Source organism: Ranitomeya variabilis, chromosome 3 (assembly GCF_051348905.1).
Source record: "Ranitomeya variabilis isolate aRanVar5 chromosome 3, aRanVar5.hap1, whole genome shotgun sequence".
Taxonomy (NCBI): Eukaryota; Metazoa; Chordata; class Amphibia; order Anura; family Dendrobatidae; genus Ranitomeya; species Ranitomeya variabilis.
Window position 1 is genome coordinate 337,575,207 of NC_135234.1, and position 27,259 is coordinate 337,602,465.

General features: G+C 44.6%; 1 protein-coding gene across 1 annotated transcript in view; it reads left to right on the top strand.

Annotated features, from left to right (window-relative positions):
* The first annotated feature begins 280 nt into the window (after positions 1-280).
* LOC143815970 (protein argonaute-1) overlaps positions 281-27,259 on the top strand; it is a 97,342-nt gene continuing 70,363 nt past the window's right edge. The window contains exon 1 of the mRNA XM_077295817.1: positions 281-447. Coding sequence (XP_077151932.1) covers positions 423-447 — 25 coding nt within the window. The 5' untranslated portion in view covers positions 281-422. The remainder of the gene's footprint in view (positions 448-27,259) is intronic.

Sequence of the window (27,259 nt, forward strand, 5' to 3'; positions counted from 1 at the left end):
CAGAAGGAATGAACACTCCATAGCTCTGTGGTCACTCCGTATCACCGCTTGGTGGTCCTGTGTGTGTGCACCATCAGTAATTACAATCATTTTTCTAAAGGATTCTTCTACCACTGGAGACTTGTGGGTTTCCAATGCCAGCAGAAAACGCATCTGCGCACATAAACGTCCGCTCCCCGACAGGCAAGAGCGAGCAGACAGCAGAAAACACACATAGAAGCCTTGTCCGCGCGTGTGCTTCTCAATAAAGTTGGTTGCTGGAAAAAAAAATGCCAGGCTCAGTGATTGGCTGCTCGGCGGGGGCTCAGCTGCGCTTGCGTGGGCATGCTGGAGGCTTAGGGATTAGGGAACAGAGGCAGCAGCTGCAGCTAGGGACCATCCAACCTTGTGCAGAGGGGCTGAGCACAAGCTGGGTGGATGGGATGGAAGCTGGACCTTCTACACCAGGTGAGCAATGGCCGGGGCGCTACCAGAGGAGAGGGAGTGCTGCAGTGTAAAGGAGGAGGGAAAAGAGGCTCTGCAAGTAACGGTAATGAAGCCCCTAAAGAGATGCTAATTAGGAGGGGGTGGGGTAAACAATGGCCTTACAAGGGATGTGGGGTCCGCGGGATTGGAACAGGTGCACTGGCCAGGATAGAACTTGCAGGCTGGAGTTCTTCTCAGAAGTTTGTGTCAGCCCTGCACATGATGGAGGCTGGCATCAGATAGTGCTGTGAGGAGAGCTGTGTTGTGGAGCAGTGCTAGCAGCCTCATCTGTCCCCTGTGTCATGGCTGTGGATTCTGGGACAGCAGAGACTTGGTGGTCTAGCCAATGATCAGCCCATGTGGCCACATGGATTGCTGGAGGGGGCTGTGTTGTGGAGCAGTGCTTAGCAGCCTCATCTATCCCCTGTGTCATGGCTGTGGATTCTGGGACAGCAGAGACTTGGTGGTCTAGCCAATGATCAGCCCATGTGGCCACATGGATTGCTGGAGGAGGCTGTGTTGTGGAGCAGTGCTTAGCAGCCTCATCTATCCCCTGTGTCATGGCTGTGGATTCTGGGACAGCAGAGACTTGGTGGTCTAGCCAATGATCAGCCCATGTGGCCACATGGATTGCTGGAGGAGGCTGTGTTGTGGAGCAGTGCTTAGCAGCCTCATCTATCCCCTGTGTCATGGCTGTGGATTCTGGGACAGCAGAGACTTGGTGGTCTAGCCAATGATCAGCCCATGTGGCCACATGGATTGCTGGAGGGGGCTGTGTTGTGGAGCAGTGCTTAGCAGCCTCATCTATCCCCTGTGTCATGGCTGTGGATTCTGGGACAGCAGAGACTTGGTGGTCTAGCCAATGATCAGCCCATGTGGCCACATCTGCACAGCGCCTTGTCACTGGCATGTCTTCATTTTGCCTTCTACGTTAAAGGTGTCTTTCTACCCTGTGATGGGGGCTGCATGCTACTCAATCCCAGCTGTGATGTGGACAAGTGTGAAGAAGAACCGCATAATAATATGTAGCAACACTCAGTACAGAGTATGGCAACCAATCAGGAAATGTGTGATCATTGAAGTCTGCTGGGCTTTCTGCTCGGAGTTTAGGTTCACCCCATGTGTAATAAGAAAATGTGACCTGTGCAGCCAGAAATCTAGAAAAACTATTTCTGGGATGTGCACCACTGGTCTTCATCATTTTTTTTTATTTTATTTTATTTTTTTAATTACTGACTATAACATCAAATGTTATTCCCTGAAAATACATGTGCAGCAATAGACAGTATTTGCCTAGTCAGGCTTTAGTAAAAGCATTGCACAGGCCATCAGTTGTGTACCTGCCGCTTGTGAATTCACACTAGTCAGCAAAGACCACAAGTGCATGAGCCAGGGATGTATTCAGTCCATAGAGCAGCTCCTATTGACAGTCCATATGTTAGCACCCCATCCCCCCCCTGCAGCTGCGTTCCCTGACAAGTTCAGTCCCCAATTGCAGGGACTTTCTTTCACCAGTCTGAAAGTATAACAGGTCTTGCAGAAAGCGACATATTTCAGCTATTGTTAATTGTATTAGTAAAATGAAAGCTAAAGGCTGTAAAGACACTCACAGACCCGGCTCTAAAGTGCTTGAAGAATATCAGACCTGTCAGTAGAAATTTTAGCTTTTGCTTTTTTTTTATGGTCTGAGATTAAATGTCATGTATGTTGCAAAAGGTACGAATGTTGAGGGTTAATTAAGTAACTGGAGCCTTGCACATCTAACCTTTTACTGAGTGAACACAAACCTCTCTAGGGATGTTGGATGTGGGCCAAATGCCTCTGTCACAGGGTAGGAAAAGCACATTTTGGAAGGTACCTACAATGAAAAACCTGTAAAACTTGGTAAGTTTAACAAAATATTCCCTTTATTGGCTCCCATAGCCAAGTTTTTCCTGTATTCATATTGTATCAGTTTACGGTAGTTGAATGTATAATGGTAAAGATATTGGTTTGGAGCGAGAAAAATATCTACACTTCTCAACATTGCAATACCAATGAGGAAAAGTCGTGGCGTTATATAATCTCAGATTTGATAGACATGTAAATGATAAAAAGATGGAAACAGTATTTTCAAAACATCTCCATGAATGGAGCATGGGCGCCACACACACAAATACATGCACTTACACACCTTGGCATGTTATTGTTATTAATGGTTGTCTGAGAAATGTACTGACACTGAATGCACTTGGGCATGCAAATCATCAAGATCTACTGCTGGCAGCTTCCTTTGGAATTGCTCCCTATTGACCTCACAGATGTGCACATTGAATGATAAAACTGGAGCATTCTAAGACCATGAAAGCTTCTTGCAGTAGTGAAAGTAACATGTGACCTGGCGATATGACTTTAAAAAAACAGTTCCTCGTTCACGTGTTCTTATGAAGGCCTCTACATAGCATTGCCCATGTTGTTCCCAAACTAGTCTTTACATATAATTGTGTCCAAGACTGGGAAGCTTCACACTAGTGCTATTCCCAGGATTATGGTGTGGGAGGACCTTTTGTGTGCTGCATGGACTCCTGTAGGCTTCATACTACCTTAACAGCTCCACGTTACATTAATTTGGTGACGGAACCAGTGGTATGGCCATTTCTCCAAAGTGTCCCAAGAGCCGTTTTCAGCACGTCAGACCTCATGTTGCTGATGTTACTGTGTGGCCTAAATGTTCAACCTTGCCCTGCAGAATCTCCTGACTTGTCTCCCATCAAGCATATTTAGGACGTGCTTAGTCAGCAATCGCAAAGGGAGCTACCAGCAACAGCTCTTGACTATTTGCGTGTCTATGTGCAATCCGCATGGCAGAATATTTTTCAAGACGGCCATTAATACCCTCAGTGATGACATGCAAAGGTGTGTAAGGCTAAGTTCACATTAGCGTTTGAGTCTGCAGCGTGGTGCTGCGGACTTCTTTCCTTAAACTCTGCGTACTTCCACGTGCGTCCTGCCTACCTATCTTTAACATTGGGTACGCAGGGACATGCTTTGTATGCGGATGTGTCTGCGTGCGTCGTTTTGACGTGCCCACCGAATGCAAGAAAATGCAATATTTATTAAAATATAACCCATAAGGTACACCACAAAAAATATAAGTCTAGCTGCTACAACACCATGCACATATTTGCGTTTAGGCACAGCAACCGCCAACTCGTCTTGACATGCCATGACACGTTACTCATGCCATGAGTAAGACCTATGTCGAAACGCGTTGGCGGTTATACTTTAATTTTTGCACAATAAATGTTGGACTTTTAATAAGATCCCTGTTTCCCGCTGGAATTCTTCTGTTTTCTTGCACATTGGACTGGTTGCTCAACCATTTTCCATGCGGGAAGGAATGAGGAGTAATCCGGATAGCAGGTGAGCTGACTATTGTTTCTTTTCTAGTTAGTCGAGGTGTTTCATCTGCATATCATTAATATGCCATTTCATCCTGTGATTTCCTTAACTTTCACAACTGCGATTTCACTGTTGAGCAGTGTATAGATTTATACCACACACTATAAGAGTAGTGACAATGTATTAATAACCTAATATGCATGCTAGGTGTGTTGCATCAGTGCTTTGAAGATAAACTACTTGTTTCAGAGGCTGTCTCTGGGTCTCCCCTGCCTCTAAGCTGCCTTCTTGCCAGCATTTGATGATTTACAGTTCGGACTCTTGACATGATGGATCTGCTGGCCTGCACATTGCGATCTCAGATGCTGCTAATAAAGGCAACTGAGGAGTTCAGGGGCATTGAAGCTATCTGGATCTTGCGAACTGACATCTTCAGAGCAGTACTTAATAGTTGTGTAGCAAAAGGCTTGCAAATTCATAGACTGCAGAGGTGGCCGCTACCTTTGGCAACAAACTCCAAATCATAGAATTATTGGTCTATCTTGAGCTGTTGGCTAAGCCTTGGTTGCATTCTCCTAAGTAGGGATGTTAAAGGATGCTTGCAGTCAGTTTCGTAATAGCAGTTCATACTTTGACCATGAAATATTGGTGTTTTACGCAAGCGCTGGCGGCTCCATCTTGCTAGATAAAAAAAAAATAAAAAATAAAAATTGCTTCTTCCAAGATGGTGCTGCTGACAGCTGCTCCTGGGCCGACGCCATTTTCAACATTTTCAAACTTTTTTTTTTTTTTTTAATTTATACCATCAAAACTTATAATTAAATGCACATTATGGATGCGATCATGGTGCGCTGCCTGACTGCAGAAGGGGATTTTTTTTCTCCAAGAAATATATGTAATATTCACTATGTAAACTAGGGGGTAGGTCAGTGAGGGATCAGTGACCTTTCAGAATCCATACTGATGAATACCTAATCAGAGCACCACATGAAGCCCCCACAGGCCGCCCCAGAGCACGAGCATATCATTAACTCAAAACTGAAAATAAAGAACAACCTCAGGATGGATTTCATCACCCAAGGTATCATTGTAATCAGTATAACGGTGCCGACCTGACACTGTCTGTAGGTTATGGTGCACAATCCTTCTGACAGGTTCACTTTAAGGCTACTTTCACACTAGCGTCGTGCACTGCACCTCGCAATGCGTCGTTGTGGCGAAAAACGCATCCTGCAAAGTTGTCTACAGGATGCGTTTTTTTCCCCATAGACTAACATTACTGACGCATTGCGACGCAGTGCCACATGTTGCAACCGTCGTGCGACGGTTGTGTCGTGTTTTGGCGCACCGCCGCCACAAAAAAAGTTACATGTAACGTTTTTTTGTGCGTCGGGACCGCCATTTTCGAGCGCTCCATTTTCGAGCGCGCATGCGTGGCCGAGACTCCGTCCCCTCCTCCCCGTACCTTACAATGAAGCAGCGGAAGCGTCTTAAGACTGCTTCCGCTGCCAACGTCGGGCATTTTCTTCACAGTATGCGTCGGGCCGACGCAGCGCGACGGCTCTGTACCGACGCTAGTGTGAAAGTAGCCTAAAGGTACCTTCACACTCAGCAACTTTACAACGAGACCGACAACGATCCGTGACGTTGCAGCATCCTGGTTAGCGATCTCGTTGTGTTTGACACGCAGCAGCGATCTGGATCCCGCTGTGATATCGCTGGTCGGAGCTAGAAGTCCAGAACTTTATTTGGTCGTCAGATCGGCGTGTATCGTCATGTTTGACATCAAAAGCAACGACGCCAGCAATGTTTTACATGGAGCTAACGACCTGTGAGAACGATAAATAAGTCACCGTTACGTCACAGGATCGCTCCTGCATCGTTCTGGAGCTGCTGTGTTTGGCATCTCTACAGCGACCTAAACAGCGACGCTGCAGTGATCGGCTCGTTGTCTATATCGCTGCAGCGTCGCTGAGTGTGACGGTACCTTAAGTCCATCTCCTGGAACCCCTGGCAGTTTACTAAATAAATAAATAAACTTAAAAATCCCTGATTTTTTAACTATTACTGAATAACCGAAATGTATCATACACATTTGATATTTGGAAAGCTTGAGCCTGCCAGTGCTGGACCTATTTCTGTTGTCATGTAGAAGGAATTCATGAGACAATTTAATGCAATTTATTAGAAAGCTCATTAAAGAGAACCTGTCATCCGAATTCTGGATCCCAAACTAATGGTATGTGTAGAAAGGTGCTTTAATGTGGATTGAAGCTTTACCTTCCTTTGTAGAAATCTGTTTTGCTTTTTAGAGAAATCCATAGTTGAATTTGTATACTGATGAGTTATAAGTGCAGCATGGTGGCTTTTGCTCTTTCAGCTTTCCTGCCTGTTGACCTATTCCCTGCCCGCTGCCTGCCTCCTGATTTTAATTGATAAGTCACTCATGTTTCAGGCTTTACAAGAAGGGTGTGTATTTAATTACAGCCAGCAGGTGAAATAAGAATTAAACACGTCACCAATTTTCTAAGTAAATATATTTCTAATGGTGCTATCGACATGAAATTCTCGCCAGTTGTAAGTAACGAGTCGACCAATCCACACAGGGAAAGGCATCAAACTACAGATGTCCATAAATTAAGTTGTGTAATAATAAGTGACACAAAAAAAGTATTGAACACATGAAGAAAGTGAGGTGCAAAAAGCCATGGAAAGTCATGACATTTGCTGAACTCTATCAGTGATTAGAAAGCAATCCTGCCATTTAGTGAAAAATATCAGCTGGTTCAACTGATGTCCTATAAAATGGTGTCTCATTACCAAAGTGCTGCACAGGAGACATCTCATGATGGGTAAAATATAGTCTGGTCAGTTGAGACCAAGATCTCTTTGGCTGCCATAATACACACCATGTTACAATACCATACCAACAGTGAAATTTGGAAGTGGGAACATTATGGTGCCGGACTGTTTTTCAGCAAACTTAACATGATTGAAAGAAGAATGGGCAAATGTACCGAGACCTTATTAATAGAAAATCTGCCATCTACCAGGATGATGATGTGAGGGGTAGACATTTCAGCAAGACAATGATCCCAAATCCATAGCCAAGGAAACCCTATTAGTTTCAGATAGAAAATAAAGCCACTAGAATGGCCCAGCCAATAACATGACCTGAATCCAATAGGAAATTAATGGAAGGAACTAAAGCTCAGAGTTCATGGAAGACCGCAGGACCTTCAGGATTTGAAGATTGTTTGTATGGAAAATGGGGTTGTCTTAAAGCTGTCATCACCAACAAAGGCTTTTTGTTTAGGAAGTATTAACCCCTTCCTGACATGCGCTGTGCTAGCACTGCTCTGCGGGAACAACCGCAGTGCTAGTAAGGCAGCACGATCGCACGGTCTCAGGGTGAGCGCCAGGTGATCGCGTGCGGGTGGTTCTAGCGCTAATTGTGGGCATTTAACCCCTCTGATGCCGCTGTTAGTAGTGACCGGCATAGAGAACAATCGTGCAGGGAGGGAGCTCCCTGTGCTCTCCTACCAGAACGCGATGCGATCGCGTTGTTCCGGTGGTCTCCATGGAGACCCCGGATCCAAAATGGCCGTGGGGTCCTTCACTGAGGTGGCTTGTCGGCGCCAGTGCTGGCAAGCCTCCTACACTGCCTGTCAAATCGCTGATCTGACACAGTACTATGCAAAGAGTCAGATCAACAATCTGACTTTATGTAGTAATGTCCCAACCTGAGACAATGTTAAAAAGTTTAAAAAAAAAATCAGAATGTTTAAAAAATATAAAGAAAAAATATTTTTCCAATAAATCCATTTATTTATGTAAATAAAAAACCAATAGTACACATATTTGGTATCGCTGCGTTCGTAACGACCTGCTCTATAAAACTATCCCACTAGTTAACCCCTTCAGTGAACACCGTAAAAAAAGCAAAAAATAATGCTTTATCATCACACTGCTGAACAAAAAGTGCAATAAAACACGATAAGAAAGACTGATATAAATAAACATTGTACCACTGAAAACGTCATCTTGTCCCGCAAAAAAAAAAGCTGCCATACAGCTCCATCAGCAGAAAAATAAAAAAGTTATAGCCCTCAGAATAAAGCGATACAAAAACAATTCTTTTTTTAGATAAAATAGTTTTTATTGTGTAAAAGCGCCAAAACATAAAAAATGATATAAATGCGGTATCGCTGTAATCGTACTGACTTGAAGAATAAAACTGCCTTCTCAATTTTACCAAACGTGGAACGGTATAAATGCCCCCCTTAAAAGAAATACAGGAATTGCTGGTTTTTGTTCATTCTGCCTCTCAAAAATCGGAATAAAAAGCGATCAAAAAATGTCATGTTCCCGAAAATGGTACCAATAGAAACGTCAACTCGTCCCGCAAAAAACAAGACCTCACATGACACTGTGGGCCAAAATATGGATAAATTATTACTTAAAAATGTGATGCAAAAACTATTTTTTGCAATAAAAAGCATCTTTTAGTGTAACAGCAGCCAAACATAAAAACCCGCTATAAATAGTAAGCCATACCCCCCTTTATCACCCCCTTAGTTAGGGAAAAATAATAACATAAGTACTTTTTTTTTTTTTTTTTTTTTTTTAAATTTCCATTTCCCATTAGGGTTGGGGCTAAAGTTGGAGTTAGGGTTTGGATTACGTTTACGATTGGGGTTAGAGTTAGAGTTGGGATTAGGGTTAGGGGTGTGGGGTATCAGCGTACTCAGGACTAATTTTTGCAGTCCAAATTCTCCTGTTACCCTTGTGAAAATAAAAATTTGGGGGCTAAGAAATCATTTTTGTGGAAATAAAACATGATTTTTTATTTTCACGGCTCTGCGTTATAAACTTTAGTGAAATACTTGGGGGTTCAAAGTTCTCACAACACATCTAGATAAGTTCCTTGGGGGGTCTAGTTACCAATATGGGGTCACTTGTTGGGGGTTTCTACTGTTTAGGTACATCAGGGGCTCTGCCAACGCAACGTGACGCCCGCAGACCATTCTATCAGTCTGCATTCCAAATCGCGCTCCTTCCCTTACGAGCTCTGCCATGTGCCCAAACAGCACGTTTCTGGAGGGTACCTACCCTGTGTGCTTGTTACCCTATCGCTATGGACATCTGATAACATCTAAGCTAAGTAGCAGCCATTAACAAGATGTATATTTACTCCTGATGAACCTCGTGTAGAGGGGAAATGCGTCGAGTCCTATCCTATATTCATGTTGTGTAGCACATTGGATCTTTGGGGCATGTTTTTTTTTTTTTTTTTTATATTAATCATTGGATTCTCTTGGATTGGAACCCTTTAACAGGGGTCAGTTCTTTTCATCCTCGTTATGGATTTTTGTGTGATTTAATATATATTACTGTATTATAAGAGAATAGTTTGTTAATACTATTGCACTGTGAATACATAACAACCATAAGCCCACTTTTCTGGCCACTATTTTTTGCTACATTATTTCAGCACTCAAGCACTTTTTTTCATAGTCCCTTTTGAAAGCTTTTCTATTAGGGTCAGCATTGGGAAAGCCATCGAGGAGTGGGGGCGCCACATATCGTGAATAATTTAGGGTGCCAACCCCCGCTTTAAGGCAGTGTCAGAACGAAGGGTTATTCATATCCCTTGGCCCATAACATCCTGATTTAGTCAACCACATTATTATAGCGCTCCTGTCTTTCTACCCCTTCCCTATAGGGATTATAAAAATAGAAGGGATAGCTTACGGTGAGCGGGGGTGCCACTGCGCAGGATCAAGGGTGCCAACCTCCCCTGCTGGCAGGGTGCAAAAGAGTGCTAGGCCTTTAGGGTCAGGCACCCCCTAAGGTCTTTTCTATAAAATATTGTTTTTCTATGGTGATGGTTTTGTGTTCACCAGTTTTTAGATAGATTTAATAATAAAAGGTATTTTTTAAATATTTTAGATTTTTCTTTGAGTATACTTTTGATTATTATTCCCAACGAATCTGACTTTCTGTGAGTTCTTTTTTTACTGAAGTTGAAGGGGGTTAAATAAATTTCAGTAACCTTGTTCAATACTTTTTCCTGGGGTCGTTTCTCTTTATTACACAGAATTTAATTTATGGACATCTGTGGTTTGATTTCTTTGCCTTTATGGATTGGATGAGTTGTTACTGACATATGGTAAGATTTTCATGTCGCGCACCTTTAAAAAAAGGATTACTTACCGGTAATGCTTTTTTATAGAGCCAACGACAGCACCCACTGAGAGAGGGGATCCGCCCCTAGGAACAGGAAACCTACAGAGAGATAAAAGACTCCTCAGTAGTATTACAGTGAATAGGAGGATCCGCCACCAGGTGTTAGTTAATATACTCCATAATAAAATATATACATATCTACAATTTTACATTATGTACAGCCTCTACAATATACAATTGACCTTTCACCACGAAAGTACCACGTGCCACTATAATAAGGGAGGGATGTGAGTGGGTGCTGTCGTGGGCTCTATAAAAGAGCATTACCGGTAAGTAATCCGTTTTTTTTCTCTTAACCACGAAAGCACCCATTGAGAGATTTACAGAGACATTCAACTGGGTGGGACCACCGTGTCAAAAACTGATACTCCAAAAGCTAAATCAGATGAAGAAGACAGATCTAGTCTATAGTGTCTGTAAAAGGTGGAAGGCGACGACCAGGTTGCGGCCTTACATATGAGATCTACTGGAACGTCCGCCCTTTCGGCCCAGGAAGCAGATATAGCCCTTGCAGTGTTTGCTCCCACATTATCTGGTGGAACTCTTCCTCTGGCCTTATAAGCCAATATTATCGCATCTCTAATCCAGCGAGACAACGTACTTTTCGTGACCTTGGAACCCTTCCTATTTCCCAGAAATGACACCGAGAGCCCTGCCCTGCCTCCAGGCCTCAGTCCTATCCAGGTAGGCCAGAACAGCCGTCTTTATGTCCAGGGTATGAAGTTTCTCTTCCTCTGGTGTCAAAGGATTTTCATGAAATGTAGGCAGGAAGATTTCTTGCGACCTATGAAATGTAGTAGCCACTTTGGGAAGATATGATGGGTCTATTTTTAACACTATCCTGTCAAGAAATATTGTCAAAAAAGGAGGATCGATCGATAAAGCTTGAAGATCACTTACTCTCCTAGCGAACACTAAAGCTACTAATAATATAGTTTTTAAGGAGACATATTTCATTGAGGCTAAAGGGAGAGGCTCAAATGGGCTCTCTGTTAAGGCATCCAGAACTAAATATAAATCCTATGGTGGGACCTGTGGTACATGGACGGGGTCTGAACGCTGGCAAGCAGATATAAACGAGATACCCATCTATTACCTGCAACATCATGATTATAAAGGGCCCCTAGAGCTGAAATTTGAACCTTTAGGGTGTTCACTGAAAGCCCTAATTCACATCCTTTTTGCAGGAACTCTAATATAGGATATATAGGAATTTCAGCAGCTACATCTTAAGTATAAATCTCTAAAAAAAAAATTCCATACTTTAGTGTAAATCTTTGTTGTGGATGGTTTTCTGCTTTTTAAGAGGGTATTAATCCATCGGAAAAACCTCTAAGCCTTAAGAATTGCCTCTCAAATTCCATGCCGTCAGGTTCAGACCTTTGACCTGAGGGTGGAAGAAGTGGCCTTGTGAGAGTAGATCTCTGGAAGAATCCAAGGGTCGGACACCGACATTGCTTTTTAGTCACGAGAACCATGGCCTTTTTGGCCAAAACGGAGATCAAAAGTATACCCTTGCCCCTTCTTCTCTTATCTTCCTGATGACTACAGGAAGAAGATTCCATTGGGGAAAGGCATAAGCCAGATTGAATGTCCATGGTATCCGCAGGGCATCGATTGTCTGGATTGTCTCGCCTGTACAATGATGCAAATGTTTTGAGCTGCCTGTTTTCTCTTGTTGCAAACAAGTGTATTTGAGGTATCCCCCATTTGGCAGTTATCATCCTGAAGATCCGTCTGCTGAGCACCCACTCCCCCTGGTGTAGGGTGTGGTGGCTGAGAATATCTGCTCGGGTGTTGTCTACGCCCCTGACTTGTATGGCTGATAGAGACGAGCTATTTCTCGGCTAGATCCATAATGTCTGCTGTAATGGTCATGAGGGTGTTTGATTGCGTACCTCCTTGATGGTTTATGTAAGCTACTGAGGTCATGTTGTCAGACTGAATTCTTGTATGAGAGTCTTGTAGCTGCGGAAGAAAGCTAAAAACGGCATAATATATCGCCTTCAATTCCTTCACATTAGAAGAGGCACTAGTCTCTGCTCTAGACCACCGGCCCTGGACTATTTCATCCCTAAAATGTGTGCCCCAGCCAAATAGACTAGCGTCTGTGGTGATTGTTTGAGGGAACCACCACCCAAGGTACCCCGTCCGAGAGATTATTCGGGTTTAACCACCATCTAAGGGATTGGACTATATCTGATGGCAGGAATAGTGAACGATCCAATTGTCCCTGTAGCGTGCTATCTTCCTGTAATATAAATTTCTGTAACTTCCTAGTATGCAGCTGAGCCCATTGTAACATAGTAACATAGTTAGTAAGGCCGAAAAAAGACATTTGTCCATCCAGTTCAGCCTATATTCCATCATAATAAATCCCCAGATCTACGTCCTTCTACAGAACCTAATAATTGTATGATACAATATTGTTCTGCTCCAGGAAGACATCCAGGCCTCTCTTGAACCCCTCGACTGAGTTCGCCATCACCACCTCCTCAGGCAAGCAATTCCAGATTCTCACTGCCCTAACAGTAAAGAATCCTCTTCTATGTTGGTGGAAAAACCTTCTCTCCTCCAGATGCAAAGAATGCCCCTTGTGCCCGTCACCTTCCTTGGTATAAACAGATCCTCAGCGAGATATTTGTATTGTCCCCTTATATACTTATACATGGTTATTAGATCGCCCCTCAGTCGTCTTTTTTTCTAGACTAAATAATCCTAATTTCGCTAATCTATCTGGGTATTGTAGTTCTCCCATCCCCTTTATTAATTTTGTTGCCCTCCTTTGTACTCTCTCTAGTTCCATTATATCCTTCCTGGGCACCGGTGCCCAAAACTGGACACAGTACTCCATGTGCGGTCTACATAGGGATTTGTACAGAGGCAGTAAAATGCTCTCATCATGTGTATCCAGACCTCTTTTAATGCACCCCATGATCCTGTTTGCCTTGGCAGCTGCTGCCTGGCACTGGCTGCTCCAGGTAAGTTTATCATTAACTAGGATCCCCAAGTCCTTCTCCCTGTCAGATTTACCCAGTGGTTTCCCATTCAGTGTGTAATGGTGATATTGATTCCTTCTTCCCATGTGTATAACCTTACATTTATCATTGTTAAACCTCATCTGCCACCTTTCAGCCCAAGTTTCCAACTTATCCAGATCCATCTGTAGCAGAATACTATCTTCTCTTGTATTAACTGCTTTACATAGTTTTGTATCATCTGCAAATATCAATATTTTACTGTGTAAACCTTCTACCAGATCATTAATGAATATGTTGAAGAGAACAGGTCCCAATACCGACCCCTGCGGTACCCCACTGGTCACAGCGACCCAGTTAGAGACTATACCATTTATAACCACCCTCTGCTTTCTATCACTAAGCCAGTTACTAACCCATTTACACACATTTTCCCCCAGACCAAGCATTCTCATTTTGTGTACCAACCTCTTGTGCGGCACGGTATCAAACGCTTTGGAAAAATCAAGATATACCACGTCCAATGACTCACCGTGGTCCAGCCTGTAGCTTACCTCTTCATAAAAACTGATTAGATTGGTTTGACAGGAGCGATTTCTCATAAACCCTTGCTGATATGGAGTTAAACAGTTATTCTCATTGAGATAATCCAGAATAACATCCTTCAGAAACCCTTCAAATATTTTTCCAACAGTAGAGGTTAGACTTGTACTGCGGGAATACAAGAGGTTAATGAACCCAGTAAAGACATGCCTTTCCTTAAAGACATACTACGATTACTAATTGCTTGGCCTACTTTATTAATTATAGCTGACTTTTTTGCATCAGGAAGCAGACATTTCTGACTCGGGGTCCAGATGAAGGCCTAGGAACATCTGGCAGGTGACAGTCTGTAGTCTAGATTTTTCCCAATTAATCAACTAGCCAAGCGCCTGTAAGGAAGAAACTATATCCCCCAGTCTTTGTTCAAATTGAAGGGAAGAATTGCCTACTATTAAGTGGTCATCTAGGTATGGAATAATTGAGGTATCTTTAACCCGTAAATACGACATTACCTCCAACATTAATTTAGTAAACACGCGGGGTGCCATAGATAAATCAAAGGGCATAGCTTTGACATGTAGATGACGTATATGACCCCACCATTGTGACAGCTACCCGAAGAAACTGATGTGATTTATGTATGGGCAGATGATAGTACGCATCTTTAAGATCTAATACCGCCATATAACAACCGGGAAATAACACTTTTATGGCTGAACGTACAGATTCCATTTTAAAGGTTTTAGTTCTTAGAAAGGTATTTAATTTTCTTAGCTTAAATATGGTTTGGAATGAATCATCAGGTTTGGGAATTAGAAACAAGGGAGAGTAAAACCCTTTCCCTCTTTGGTGTGCCGGGACTTCAACTAACACCTGTTTAGATAAAAGGTTCTTAATTACCATCTCTAAGGGTATGTGCACACGCTGCGGATTTTGCTGCGGATTTTGCTGCGGATCCGCAGCGGATTTGACGCTGCGGATCCGCAGCAGTTTTCCCAAAGTTTACAGTACCATGTAAACCTATGGGGGAAAAAAACCACTGTGCACATGCTGCGGAAAAATCTGCACGGAAACGCAGCGGATTATTTTCCGCAGCATGTCAATTCTTTCTGTGGATTCCGCAGCGGTTTTCAACATGCACCAATAGGAAAGTGCAGTTGAAAACCCACAGAAGAAACCGCGATAAAATCCGCAGTGAAAACTGCAGTGGTTTTGCACTGCGGATTTTCCAAATCCGCTGCGGAAAAATCCGCAGCAGAATCCGCAACGTGTGCACGTACCCTAATGCTTCCTGTTGTGTTTGGGATTTTAAGGAAGTCAATAAGGAGGAGTCCGGAGGTCTCCTGACAAAGTCTCTGGATAGGCCTGATGTTAATGGCCCAAGAGTTAAGAGATATTTTCCTCCATTGATGACCGAAATGAAGCAATCTGCCTCCTACAGGAAAAGCGGAATCTATCTGCCAGCTTGAAGGGACGTCTGTTAAAGAGGTTTCCCTTCTGCCTGAAATCTTTATTGTTCCATCAGTCCTTATAGTCCTATTTTCTGCTAAATGTCGGCTTCCTGAATGCTCTTCTGTAGGAAGGAATGAATGGATTAGGAAACCCTTTTTACCTTTCTCCCGCTTTAGTCAGGATATCATCTTATACTTTTCCAAAGAAGTACTCGCCCTCACAGGGTATGGAGCAGAGTTTAGATCTGGATTGGGCATCACCCTTCCAATAATTCAACCATAGAGCTCTGCGAGCTGTATTGGTTAAGCTCGCTGTTCTAGCTGCCAGATGAAGAGTCTATAGAAGCGTCCGATAAAAACGCTGCTGCTCCTTTAATTAAAGGGACCCTGTCACCTCAATTTGGCGGGATATTAAAATGAGTTGTTGCCGGTCAGATGGGCGGCGTATCCTGGTAATTTCTCCACCCCGTCCGTCCCTTTTTTCCGCAATAGTTTAGTGCATAAGAGTATGTGTGTGCCCATCAAACTTTGTATTCTCTTAGTATATTATAGTCGTCATATTATTTAGCGCTTGTATGTAAAATTGCTCATTTTGCCTAAATTCTTCCCAGCTAATTCTTCTCTTTTCCATTAGGTCTATGACCTCATGCAATTAAAAAAACTGAGTAGCGGAATCCTTCTAAGCTCTATGTAGAAATAGGAGGTCCGTTATATCTGCACAAGTCATGAGTCACTGCACAAGTCTATCGCAGGGAAAGGAGCTGAGCAACTGGGGCAGGCCTTGAAGAGGGGAATCATAAATGCAGGGACAAGAGATTTCCTGTTTCTACATAGAGCAGAGAAAAGAGAATAATTTGACTGGGTAGAAAGGCAAAATGAGCAACTGTAAATACAGTGATATATAATATGATGGCTGCAATATATTAAGAGGAACTACTTTGATGGGAGTGCTCCTTTTATTATAACCTACTTGGCTGCAGTCACACAGCCAGTGTCCGTCATGTTGGCCATCGTTCTGATACCATAAATCGGCTGTCGGGTTCCCTTTTTAAAATGAGGGAATTTTTTTTTGTTTTTGTGCATATGCAAGAGATATGGCCTAACTTGTGCCCTCTTCTGCTTCTGTGACATGGCACATATTTTGTACATTTTATTTGGCAATGTTAAAAACACATATGATTAATTTTGTGTTTGTGGACTAAAAATGTATTTCTCAGGGTATGTGCAGACTATCAGAAATTGGCAGCGCTTTGGCCGCAATGCATGTCTGCTGCGTCCAAAGCGATGCCGGCTATTGAACGCAGGTGAATCTGCATGTGTCCGCAGAACTGTGCAGATTCACAGCGTCCAATACATTCTATGGTTGAAATTTCTCTTGCAGACGCTCGCGTATCCGCAAGAGAAATTGACATGCAGTGGCCTGGGACGACACACCGCGTGTCCATCTCCACGGGCGTCTCTGGATGCATAGTAGTCATGGGATTTCTTAAAATTCTGTCCACTATACTGTAACATCTGGACGCTGCCCAAGTACGCAACGTCCAACCTGCAGCGTTTACGGATTGTGGGTGCCTACCCTTAGGCTATGTGCACACGTTGCAGATTTGCGGTTTTTTAGCGTTTTTGCGCTATAAAAACGCTATAAAACCGCAAATAATCTGCATACATTAAGCATCCTATCATTTTTAATGAAATCCGCAATTTTTGTGCACATGATGTGCGTTTTTCCGCATGAAAAACGCATTGCGGAAAAAAAATGAACATGCTCATTAATTTTGCGTTTTTTTTCGCGGTTTTTCCACTGTCTAATGCATTGGGAAATGTTCGGGAAAAACCGCGTCAAAACCGCGCAAAAATTCGCTAAAAAACGCATGCGGTTTTCATGCGGAAATCCGGCAGAAATGTCCGGATTTTCACAGGAATTTTCTGCATCAATTCCTGAACGTGTGTAGGGGGCCTTAGTCATAGTCTCAATGTTAGATGTTTCCTGCTTCTACTACACAGAGTAGAGAATTGCTGTAAAAAGCAACTAAGTGCCATGTAATACATCTCTCTCCAGAAATGTGTGATTGTCATGCAATAAAAATGTTCTCAAGGTCTTAGCCAAAACTACCTCATAACTCTGAACTTGTAAAAGCAGTCTGGCAGATATGTTTATGTATTTAGTGCGACCATTTACTATGAAGTTTTTTGCTCCAGAAAAGTTGCCGAGGACAATACTGGCCGACAGTATATGCAGGAGATAATGGTGCATGCTTGCTCCACACTTTGTTCATTGCCCATGACACATGTAGAAAAAGTAAAGTACAGCACTCGTCTAATTCCCGCACTCCCATATGTAGTGGATGAGTGGAAGTTAAGCATGCGCTCCTCCACTTCCTTCAAGACTGGGCTCTGCAGATCTCCGATCTTGAGACTGAGGTTCCCAGCAGTCAAAATCTCAGCAATCTGTCAGTTGCCCCCTATGGATAGGGAATAACCTGGACATACTGTATTTTCTTTCTGAAAATATCGGAAATTTGGTGAAAATTTAGTAGTTTTCAAACTTGAATTTTTTTTGCCTTTAACAAGAGTTATGTCACACACAATGGTTAATAAGTAACATTTCCCACATGTCTACTTTACATCAGCCCAATTTTTGAAACATTACTTTTTGTTATTAAGTTAGAAGGGTTAAGTTGACCAACAATTTGTCATCATTCTATAAAATTAACAAAACCATTTTTTAACTGATCACATTTGAAGTGACTTTGAGGGGTCTATATGACAGAAAATAGCCGAAAGTGACACCATTCTAAAAAACTGCACCCCTCAAAGTGCTCCAAACCACATTCAAGACGTTTATTAACCCTTCAGGTGCTTCACATGAATTAATGGAATATGGAAGGAAAAAAATAACATTTAACTTTTCCCCACAAAAATGTTACTTTAGCCCCACATTTTTCATTTTAATAAGGGTAACAGGAACAAAAATGCTCCCATACAATTTGTTGTGTGATTTCTCCTGAGTACGCCAATACCCTGTATGTGGTAGAAAGCTACTGTTTGGGTGCATAGCTCAGAAGGGAAGGAGCACCGTGAGTTTTGGAATGCAGAATTGGCTGGATGCAATGTCCCTTTTGGTGTGCCCCTGATGCGCCTAAATAGTAGAAACCCACCACAAATGACACCATTTTGGATACTAGACCTAGGAGCGTCACTCTGTCCGAAGCTTTTATAGACCTTGCGACGTGCCTGCACAGTCTGGACCCCACAGTTATGCATCCGGCAGTAGTGTAGCTACTGGGGGGCAGAGGGGGCCATCGCCCCGGGCCCGGTGCTCGGAGGGGGCCCACCCGGAGCTACGCTACTGTAACTTTATTGGCGTCCACAGCTCGCCAATACAGTTACATTCTGCAGCAGAGCAGGGAGAATAGATCTCCCTGCTCTGCCGCCTGACCGCTATGGGCCCCTGAGCAGGCGGGGGGGGTGCCAGTCATCGCAGGGTCAGCTTTGTCGGCATGTAGCCAATGCAGCTGACCGCATTCATGAGGGCAGGAGTACTACGCTCCTCCCATCATCCCCCTGTCAGCCTCTAACGTCGCCGACACTGATAGGGGGCGTAATGATGTCACTGCCCAGCGCCCGCGGATCGGAGGTGAGTGGGAGCAGAGCAGGAACCAGGAAGAAGAGAGGTGAGTATTTATTGTTTTTCTTCATGGGGGGCTGCCTTATATTACAGGGTCTGCCTGTGGGGGGGTGCTGCCTTATACTACAGGGTCTGCAGGTGGGTGTTGCCTTATACTACAGGGACTGCCTGTGGGATGATGCCTTATACTACAGGGACTGCCTGTGGGATGATGCCTTATACTACAGGGTCTGCCTGTGGGGTGCTGCCTTATACTACAGGGTCTGCCTGTGGGGTGCTGCCTTATACTACAGGGTCTGCCTGTGGGGTGCTGCCTTATACTACAGGGTCTGCCTGTGGGGTGCTGCCTTATACTACAGGGTCTGCCTGTGGGGTGCTGCCTTATACTACAGGGTCTGCCTGTGGGGTGCTGCCTTATACTACAGGGTCTGCCTGTGGGGTGCTGCCTTATACTACAGGGTCTGCCTGTGGGGTGCTGCCTTATACTACAGGGTCTGCCTGTGGGGTGCTGCCTTATACTTCAGGGTCTGCCTGTGGGGTGCTGCTTTATACTTCAGGGTCTGCCAGTGGGGTGCTGCCTTATACTGCAGGGTCTGTCTGTGGGGGGCTTTCTTATGCTATAGAGTTGACAGAATGGGGGCGCAGAATGGGTGCAGCACATGACAGAATGAGGGCGCAGGATGAGAGCACCACATGACAGGATTGGGGCTCAGGATTGGAGTAGCACATACCATGATGGGGGCAGCACATACCAGAATTGGGGCGCAGGATGGGAGCACATGACTAGATGGAGGCGCACAAAACAGGATGAGGGTGCAGGATGGGGGCTACACATGACAGGAAGGGGGCACAAGATGGTAGCAGCACATGACAAATTAAGGCGCAGAATGGAAGCAGCACATACCAGGATGGAGACCATATATCAATAAAAATGCTCGCCACCTGGGCGTAGACCTATCTAGATGTGTGCTGAATTCCTTGAACCCTCAGGAGCTTCACAGAATTTTATAATGTTGCGCCGTAAAAATAAAAAAATAAAATTCCCACAATGTGTTTAGCCCCAATTTGGTTTATTTTCACAAGCATAACAGGAGAAAATAGATGCCAAAATGTGTTGTGCAATTTTTCTTGAGTATGTCGATGCACCATATTTGTTGAAAGACGACTGCTTGGGCTGGAAAGGGAATGAGCGCCATTTTGGCTGACATATGTTTCGGACACCATGTCCCATTTGAAGACCCCCTGACATGCCAAAACATTAGAAACCCCCCACAAGTGAACCTATTTTGTAAACTACCCCTCAGAAGGAATTCATCTAGGGGAGCAGTGAGTTTTTTTTTTTTTTTTTTTTTTTTATCCCTCAGGCGATTCACAAACTTGTATAACGTTGGGTTGAGTAAATGAAATATTACTATTTTTTTTTTCCACTAAAATGTTGATTTGACACCAAGTTTGCAATTTTCAAAATGGGTAATAAGAGAAAACGAACAGTACAATTTGTTACGCAATTTCTCCTGAGTACATAAATACCCTATATGTGGTTGATAACTACTTTTGAGGGACTGTACAAAGCTCAGAAGGGAAGAAGCGCCATGTTAGGCTACTTTCACACTAGCGTTTTTGGCTGTACGTCGCAATGCGTCGTTTAGGAGAAAAAACGCATCCTGCAAAGTTGTCTGCAGGATGCGTTTTTTTTCCCCATAGACTTACATTACCGACGCATTGTGACGTATGGCCACACGTCGCATCCGTCGTGCGACGGTTACGTCGTGTTTTGGCGGACCGTCGGCACAAAAAAAGTTACATGTAACGTTTTTTTGCCCGTCGAGTCCGCCATTTTCTCCGCCCCCTCCTCCCCGGACCTTGCAATGGGGCAGAAGCGTCGTAAGACTGCTTCCGCTGCCCACGTCGGGCATTATTTTCACAACACGCGTCGGCATGTCCCCGTGCCGACGCTAGTGTGAAAGCAGCCTTACAGTGCAGATTTTGTTGCACTGATTTGAGGGTGCCATGTCACTTTGGCAGAGCCCCGGGGGTTCCAGAACAGCAGAAACCCCCATAAGTGACCCCATTTTACAAACTAAACCGCTCAATGACTTAATCTAGGGGTGCAGTGATGATATTGATCCCACAGGTGTGTCACAGAATTTTATACCATTGGGCAATGAAGAAAAATAATTACATTTTTATCGCAAAGAAATGGTTTAGCCCCAGATTTTACATTTTCACACTTGGAAATTGGTGAAAATGGTGGCAAAATGTCACACAATTTCTGCTGAACATGACAATACTCCACTCAGGAGGGACGTAGCGCTATTTAACTCTTGGAGAACAAATTATTGTAGAATAGTTTGTGGACTCCATATACAGAGCCCCTAAGTGCCAAAAGAGCAGAATTCCCCCTCAAGTGACCACATTGCAGTGACTATTTTGACACCTTAAGTGTTTACCAGAAACAAGCCACGGTCAAAGTGAAAATTTCAAACTATAATAATAAGAATCTTTTATATAGCACCAACATACACTGCTCAAAAAAATAAAGGGAACACTTAAAGGGCCACTGTCACCCCCCCTCCAGCCGTTATAAACTAAAAGAGCCACCTTGTGCAGCAGTAATGCTGCATTCTAACAAGGTGGCTCTTTTAGTTTTATGTTCAAGCATACCCCAAATAAAACGTTTTTATACTTAGCCACAATTCCTGTCTCTAGCCAGGTAGGCGAGTCCTCACTCCCCAGCTTGGCCAGCTCCTCTGCCGTCACTCACATCTTCCTGCGCTTTCGGCGGTATTAGGGCAATCACATGGCAGTGACGTCATCGCAGGTCCTACAGCTATTTGCTGTGCAGCAGATCCATCCTGGTGTTCTGTGGATGTCTTTTGTTCTCTGGTATCAGCCATTACATCAGACGGCCAGAGCTTACTGCGTCTGCGCAGGACACCAGTACACAGCGCAGGCGCCGGATTTGAAACGATAACAGCGCTGAGGGGGCGGCGCCGAAAGCGCAGGAAGATGTGAGTGACGGCAGAGGAGCTGGCCAAGCTGGGGAGTGAGGACCCGCCTACCTGGCTAGAGACAGGAATTGTGGCTAAGTATAAAAACGTTTTATTTGGGGTATGCTTGAACCTAAAACTAAAAGAGCCACCTTGTTAGACTGCAGCATTACTGCTGCACAAGGTGGCTCTTTTAGTTTATAACGGCTGGAGGGGGTGACAGTGGCCCTTTAAACAACAGAATATAAATCCAAGTAAATCAAAATTCTGTGAAATCAAACTGTCCACTTAGGAAGCAACACTGTTTGACAATCAATTCCACATGATGTGCAAATGGAATAGACAACATATGGAAATTATTGGCAATTATCAAGACACACTCACTAAAGGAGTGGCTCTGCAGGTGGGGACCACAGACCACAACTCAGTACCAATGCTTTCTGGCTTATGTTTTGGTCACTTTTGAATGTTGGTTGTGCTTTCACACTCGTGGTAGCATGAGATGGACTCTACAACCCACACAAGTGGCTCAGGTAGTGCAGCTGATCCAGGATGGGACACCAATGCGAGCTGTGGCAAGAAGGTTTGCTGTGTCTGTCAGCGTAGTGTCCAGAGGCTGAAAGCGCTACCAGGAGAAAGGCCAGTACACCAGGAGATGTGGAAGGGGCCATGGGAGGGGAACAACCCAGCAGCAGGACTGATACCTCAGCCTTTGTGCAAGGATAAACAGGAGGAGCACTGCCAGAGCCCTGCAAAATGACTTCCAGCAGGCCACAAATGTGCGTGTGTCTGCACAAACGGTTAGAAACCGACTCCATGAAGATGGTCCGAGTGCCCGACGTCCACAGATGGGGGATGTTTTCACAGCCCAACACCATGCAGGATGCTTGGCATTTGCCACAGAACACCAGGATTGGCAAATTCACCACTGGCGCCCTGTGCTCTTCACAGATTAAAGCAGGTTCACACTGAGCACATGTGACAGAGTCTGGAGACGCTGTGGAGAGCGATCTGCTGCCTGCAACATCCTTCAGCATGACCGGTTTGGCAGTAGGTCAGTAATGGTGTCGGGTGGCTTTTTTTTGGAGGGCCGCATAGCCCTCCATGTGCTCGCCAGAGGTAGCCTGACTGCCATTAGGTACCGAGATAAGATCCTCAGAACCCTTGTGAGACCATATGCTGGTGCGGTTGGCCCTGGGTTTTTCCTAATGCAGGACAATGCCAGACCTCATGTGGCTGGAGTGTGTCAACAGTTCCTGCAAGATGAAGGCATTGAAGCTATGGACTGGCCCGCCCGTTCCCCAGACCTGAATCCGATTGAACACATCTTGGACATTATGCCTCGCACCATCCACCAACGTCATGTTGCACCACAGACTGTCCAGAAGTTGGCTGATGCTTTAGTCCAGGTCTGGCAGGAGAACCCTCAGGAGACCATCCGCCGCCTCATCAAGAGCGTGCCCAGGCGTTGTAGTGAGATCATACAAGCACGTGGAGGCCACACACACTACTGAGCAACATCTCCTTGTCTTGAGGCATTTCCACTGAAGTTGGATCAGCCTGTAACTTAATTTTCCACTTTGATTTTGAGCATCATTCCAACTCCAGACCTCCGTGGGATATTAGTTGTGATTTACGTTGGATTATTTTTAGGTTTTATTTTCAACACATTCCACTATGTAATAAATAAAGATTTACAACTGGAATATTTCATTCAGTGATATTTAGGATGTGGGATTTTAGTGTTCCCTTTATTTTTTTGAGCCGTGTATATTTACAGTTTGCACACATTATCATCGCTGTCTCTGATGGGGCTCACAATTTAAATTCCCTATCAGTATGTCTTTTGAGTGTGAGAGGAAACCAGAGTGCCCGGAGGAAACCCACACAAACAAACTCCTTGCAGATGTTGTCCTTGGTGGGATTCGACTACTGTCGTTGTAGTGACGAGTACGTTGTAGTGATCTGTACGTTGTGCCCAGCTCATTCTTCTGGAGACACGCACCCGTAAATTAGATGGGCCCTCATCGTTACAAAAAATGCCAAACATGCGGATGTTAAATTTGGTTTAGACACACTATTTGGTTTAGACACACTGGGGCTCAGACGAGAGGGGATTTGGGAGTGCAGAATTCATTGTTCTTCTTATGGGGTGGGGAGCGAGGAGCCATAGTGCTTTTACAGAGCATTTCTACTACCAGTAATGTGGAAGCCCCCTATGTTTCCGTTGACGGATGACAGACCTGAGTGGGGGCTTGCTTTTATTGTGAACATTTGACATAACTTTGATCACATTTATCCAGCAGTCTACGCTGAGCACTTACTTTGTGCTTTTCAACTAAATCTCCGAGAAACTTGATTCTGATGAAACCCCTAATGGAGCCACTCACTAATGAGGCAGCAGATTACTCTGTACTCTGGCACCTGTTCAGCGCTGTTTTTCTTTTCAGAGGTGTACAAAATCAGACTTATATCGGGTTTTAATGTTTGTCTGCTGTCGCAGACTAAAAGACAATTTCTTTTTTACAAAAACAATGTTTTGCATCGCCAGATTTTGAGCTATAATTTTTCTATATTTCCGCTGACAGTCATGTGAGGGCTTGTTTTTTGCGGGATGGGTTGGTATATATATTGGTACCAATTTTTGGGCACATGACATTTTTTGATCGCTTTCTACTCAGATTTTTGGGAGGCAGAATGTACAAAAACCATCAAATCGCTTTATTCGGAGAACTATAACTTTTTTTATTTTTCCACCGATTAAGCTGTGTGGCAGCTTGTTTTTTATTTCCATTTGACTTTTTGTTCGTGTTTTTGTTTAGCGGTATGATTTAAAAGCAAAGGAGAGAGAGAGAGAAAGTTTGGACACACCTCATTTAAAGATTTTTCTGTATTTTCATGACTATGAAAATTGTACATTCACACTGAAGACATCAAAACTATGAATTAACACGTGGAATTATATACTTAACAAAAAAGTGTGAAACAACTGAAATTATGTCTTATATTCTAGGTTCTTCAAAGTAGCCGCCTTTTGCTTTGATGACTGCTTTGCGCACTCTCGGCATTCTCTTGATGAGCTTCAAGAGGTAGTCACTGGGAATGGTCTTCCAACAATCTTGAAGGAGTTCCCAGAGATGCTTAGCACTTGTTGGCCCTTTTGCATTCTCTCTGCGGTCCAGCTCAATCTAAACCATCTCGATTGGGTTCAGGTCTGGTGACTGTGTAGGCCTGGTCATCTGGCGTAGCACCACATCACTCTCCTTCTTGGTCAAATAGCCCTTACACAGCCTGGAGGTGTGTTTGGGGTCATTGTCCTGTTGAAAAATAAATGATGGTCCAACTAAATGCAAATTGGATGGAATAGCATGCCACTGCAAGATGCTGTGTTAGCCATGCTGGTTCAGTATGCCTTCAATTTTGAATAAATCCCCAACAGTGTCACCAGCAAAGCACCCCCACATCATCACACCACCTCCTCCATGCTTCACGGTGGGAACCAGGCATGTAGAGTCCATCCGTTCACCTTTTCTGTGTTGCACAAAGACACGGTGGTTGGAACCAAAGATCTCAAATTTGGACTCATGAGACCAAAGCACAGATTTCCACTGGTCTAATGTCCATTCCTTGTGTTCTTTAGCCCAAACATGTCTCTTCTGCTTGTTGCCTGTCCTTAGCAGTGGTTTCCTAGCAGCTATTTTACCATGAAGGCCTACTGCACAAAGTGTCCTCTTAAGGCTATGTCCACACGTTGCGGATTTTGCGGCGGATCTGCAGCTGCGGGTGCGCAGCAGCTTTCCATGCGTTTACAGTACAATGTAAACCTATGGAAAACGCAATCCGCAGTGCACATGCTGCGGAAAAAAACGTGCCGAAACGCTGCGGGTTACAATACGCAGGATGTCAATTCTTTGTGCGGATTCCGCAGCGGTTTACACCTGCTCCATAATAGAAATCCGCAGGTGTAAAACTGCAGGTGGAATCCACACAAAATCCGCATAGAAACCGCGGTAAATCCACAGGTAAAACGCAGTGCCTTTTTCATACGGATTTCTAAAATCCGCTGCGGAAAAATCCGCAGAGCTCCTTTGTACGTGTGCATGGAGTGCCCCCGCGTTAAGGGCAATGGGGTACTCGGTACCGGGTCTATCTCTCTCGGTTCTGGGGATGTCACGGTGGCCCTTCTGAGGGGCGTCCAATTAAAGGTGATAAGTTTGGTGTTCGTGACGCCACCTGTGGTATTCGGTCAGGGTGACCGACGCTGCTAGGGGTCCGCTGGGGTGATGGAGTGGCAGCTAGATGGTGTACCTTCCCACAGGTGAAGTATGTCCCCAGGGCTTCAGAGATGTGTAGGTGGTGATGGTGGACGATGTAAGGCGCAATGAATAACGAGGACACAAGGTTGCAGTCTCTTTACCTTTTTACTGAAGACTTCAGCGTCCAGAGTACCGTTCACAGGGCAGGCAGAGTCCGGCTGGTCCGAAGGCAAATCAAGAGTTCTCTTAACCAGGTGGAAATCAGTAGCCTTCCTACTGGCGCCTGTGTGTTGTAGTACTTCCCTGCTGAGCACCACGGGATAGTCCTCACAACTTTCGTGGATGTTTCTGATTCTCATTCTCTCTCTCTCTCACTCACTCACTCACTCACTCACTCACACACACACACACACACACACACACACACACACTCTCTCTCTCTCTCTCTCTCTCTCTCTCTCTCTCTCTCTCTCTCTCTCTCTCTCTCTCTCTCTCTCTCTCTCTCTCTCTCTCTCTCTCTCTCTCTCTCTCTCTCTCCCCCTCTCCCTCCCTCCCTCTCCCTCTCTCTCTCCCCGATGGTATGGATAGGACAACCCGTATGACTGGGATAGCCTGGGGCTTGTTTGTGGGGACCCTAGACACGCCCCGACCCCCACAATTTGCCACCGTGTCTTCTTAGGTATTAAGGTCGGGCAGCCAACTTGGAATTGACTGTCCTGCCAGTCTCTGAAGTAATGCGTAGAGTCAATTACTCCCTCGGTTTTCCGGCTACGTGCCTCAGAAGGAGGCTGCCGATCTTGGGGCAGAACTCTTCCCGGTATTATCTCCTTGTGCTGTGACTTCGTTTCTCACTCTCCACAATTCCTTTCTTGTCCTTTCTTAGGATGCTGCCGCACGTGGGGCAGGCGCAGCTCCGTGTCTCTCTGTCTCGTGCTAGGCCTCTGTCAGCATCCCACCCCTGTCAGGGACCCTCTGTCTGCAGCTCAGATGCTCCTCCTTTCCCCCTGTCTGCCTGACAGGTCCTCTCTGGGTCAAACCCAGGTAGCTTCTGACTCACTTTAGATCCAACCCACCAGTTTTACCCGTATGTGAGGAGTGCCCTAATAGATAGAAGCAAGGCTCCCCCTGGTGGACTGGAGTGTGAAGTGTAGTGTGTGTCTTGTGATACCTGGAAAGATGAACTCCTTTAGTACCATCAGACGTAATATCACTCCCCCTGGTGGAAGAGCGACATTACTGCAACGACCAGGACTCTGGGGCGCTGCATGCACATAACCTAACAGTTGTTGTAGAGATGTGTCTGCTGCTAGAACTCTGT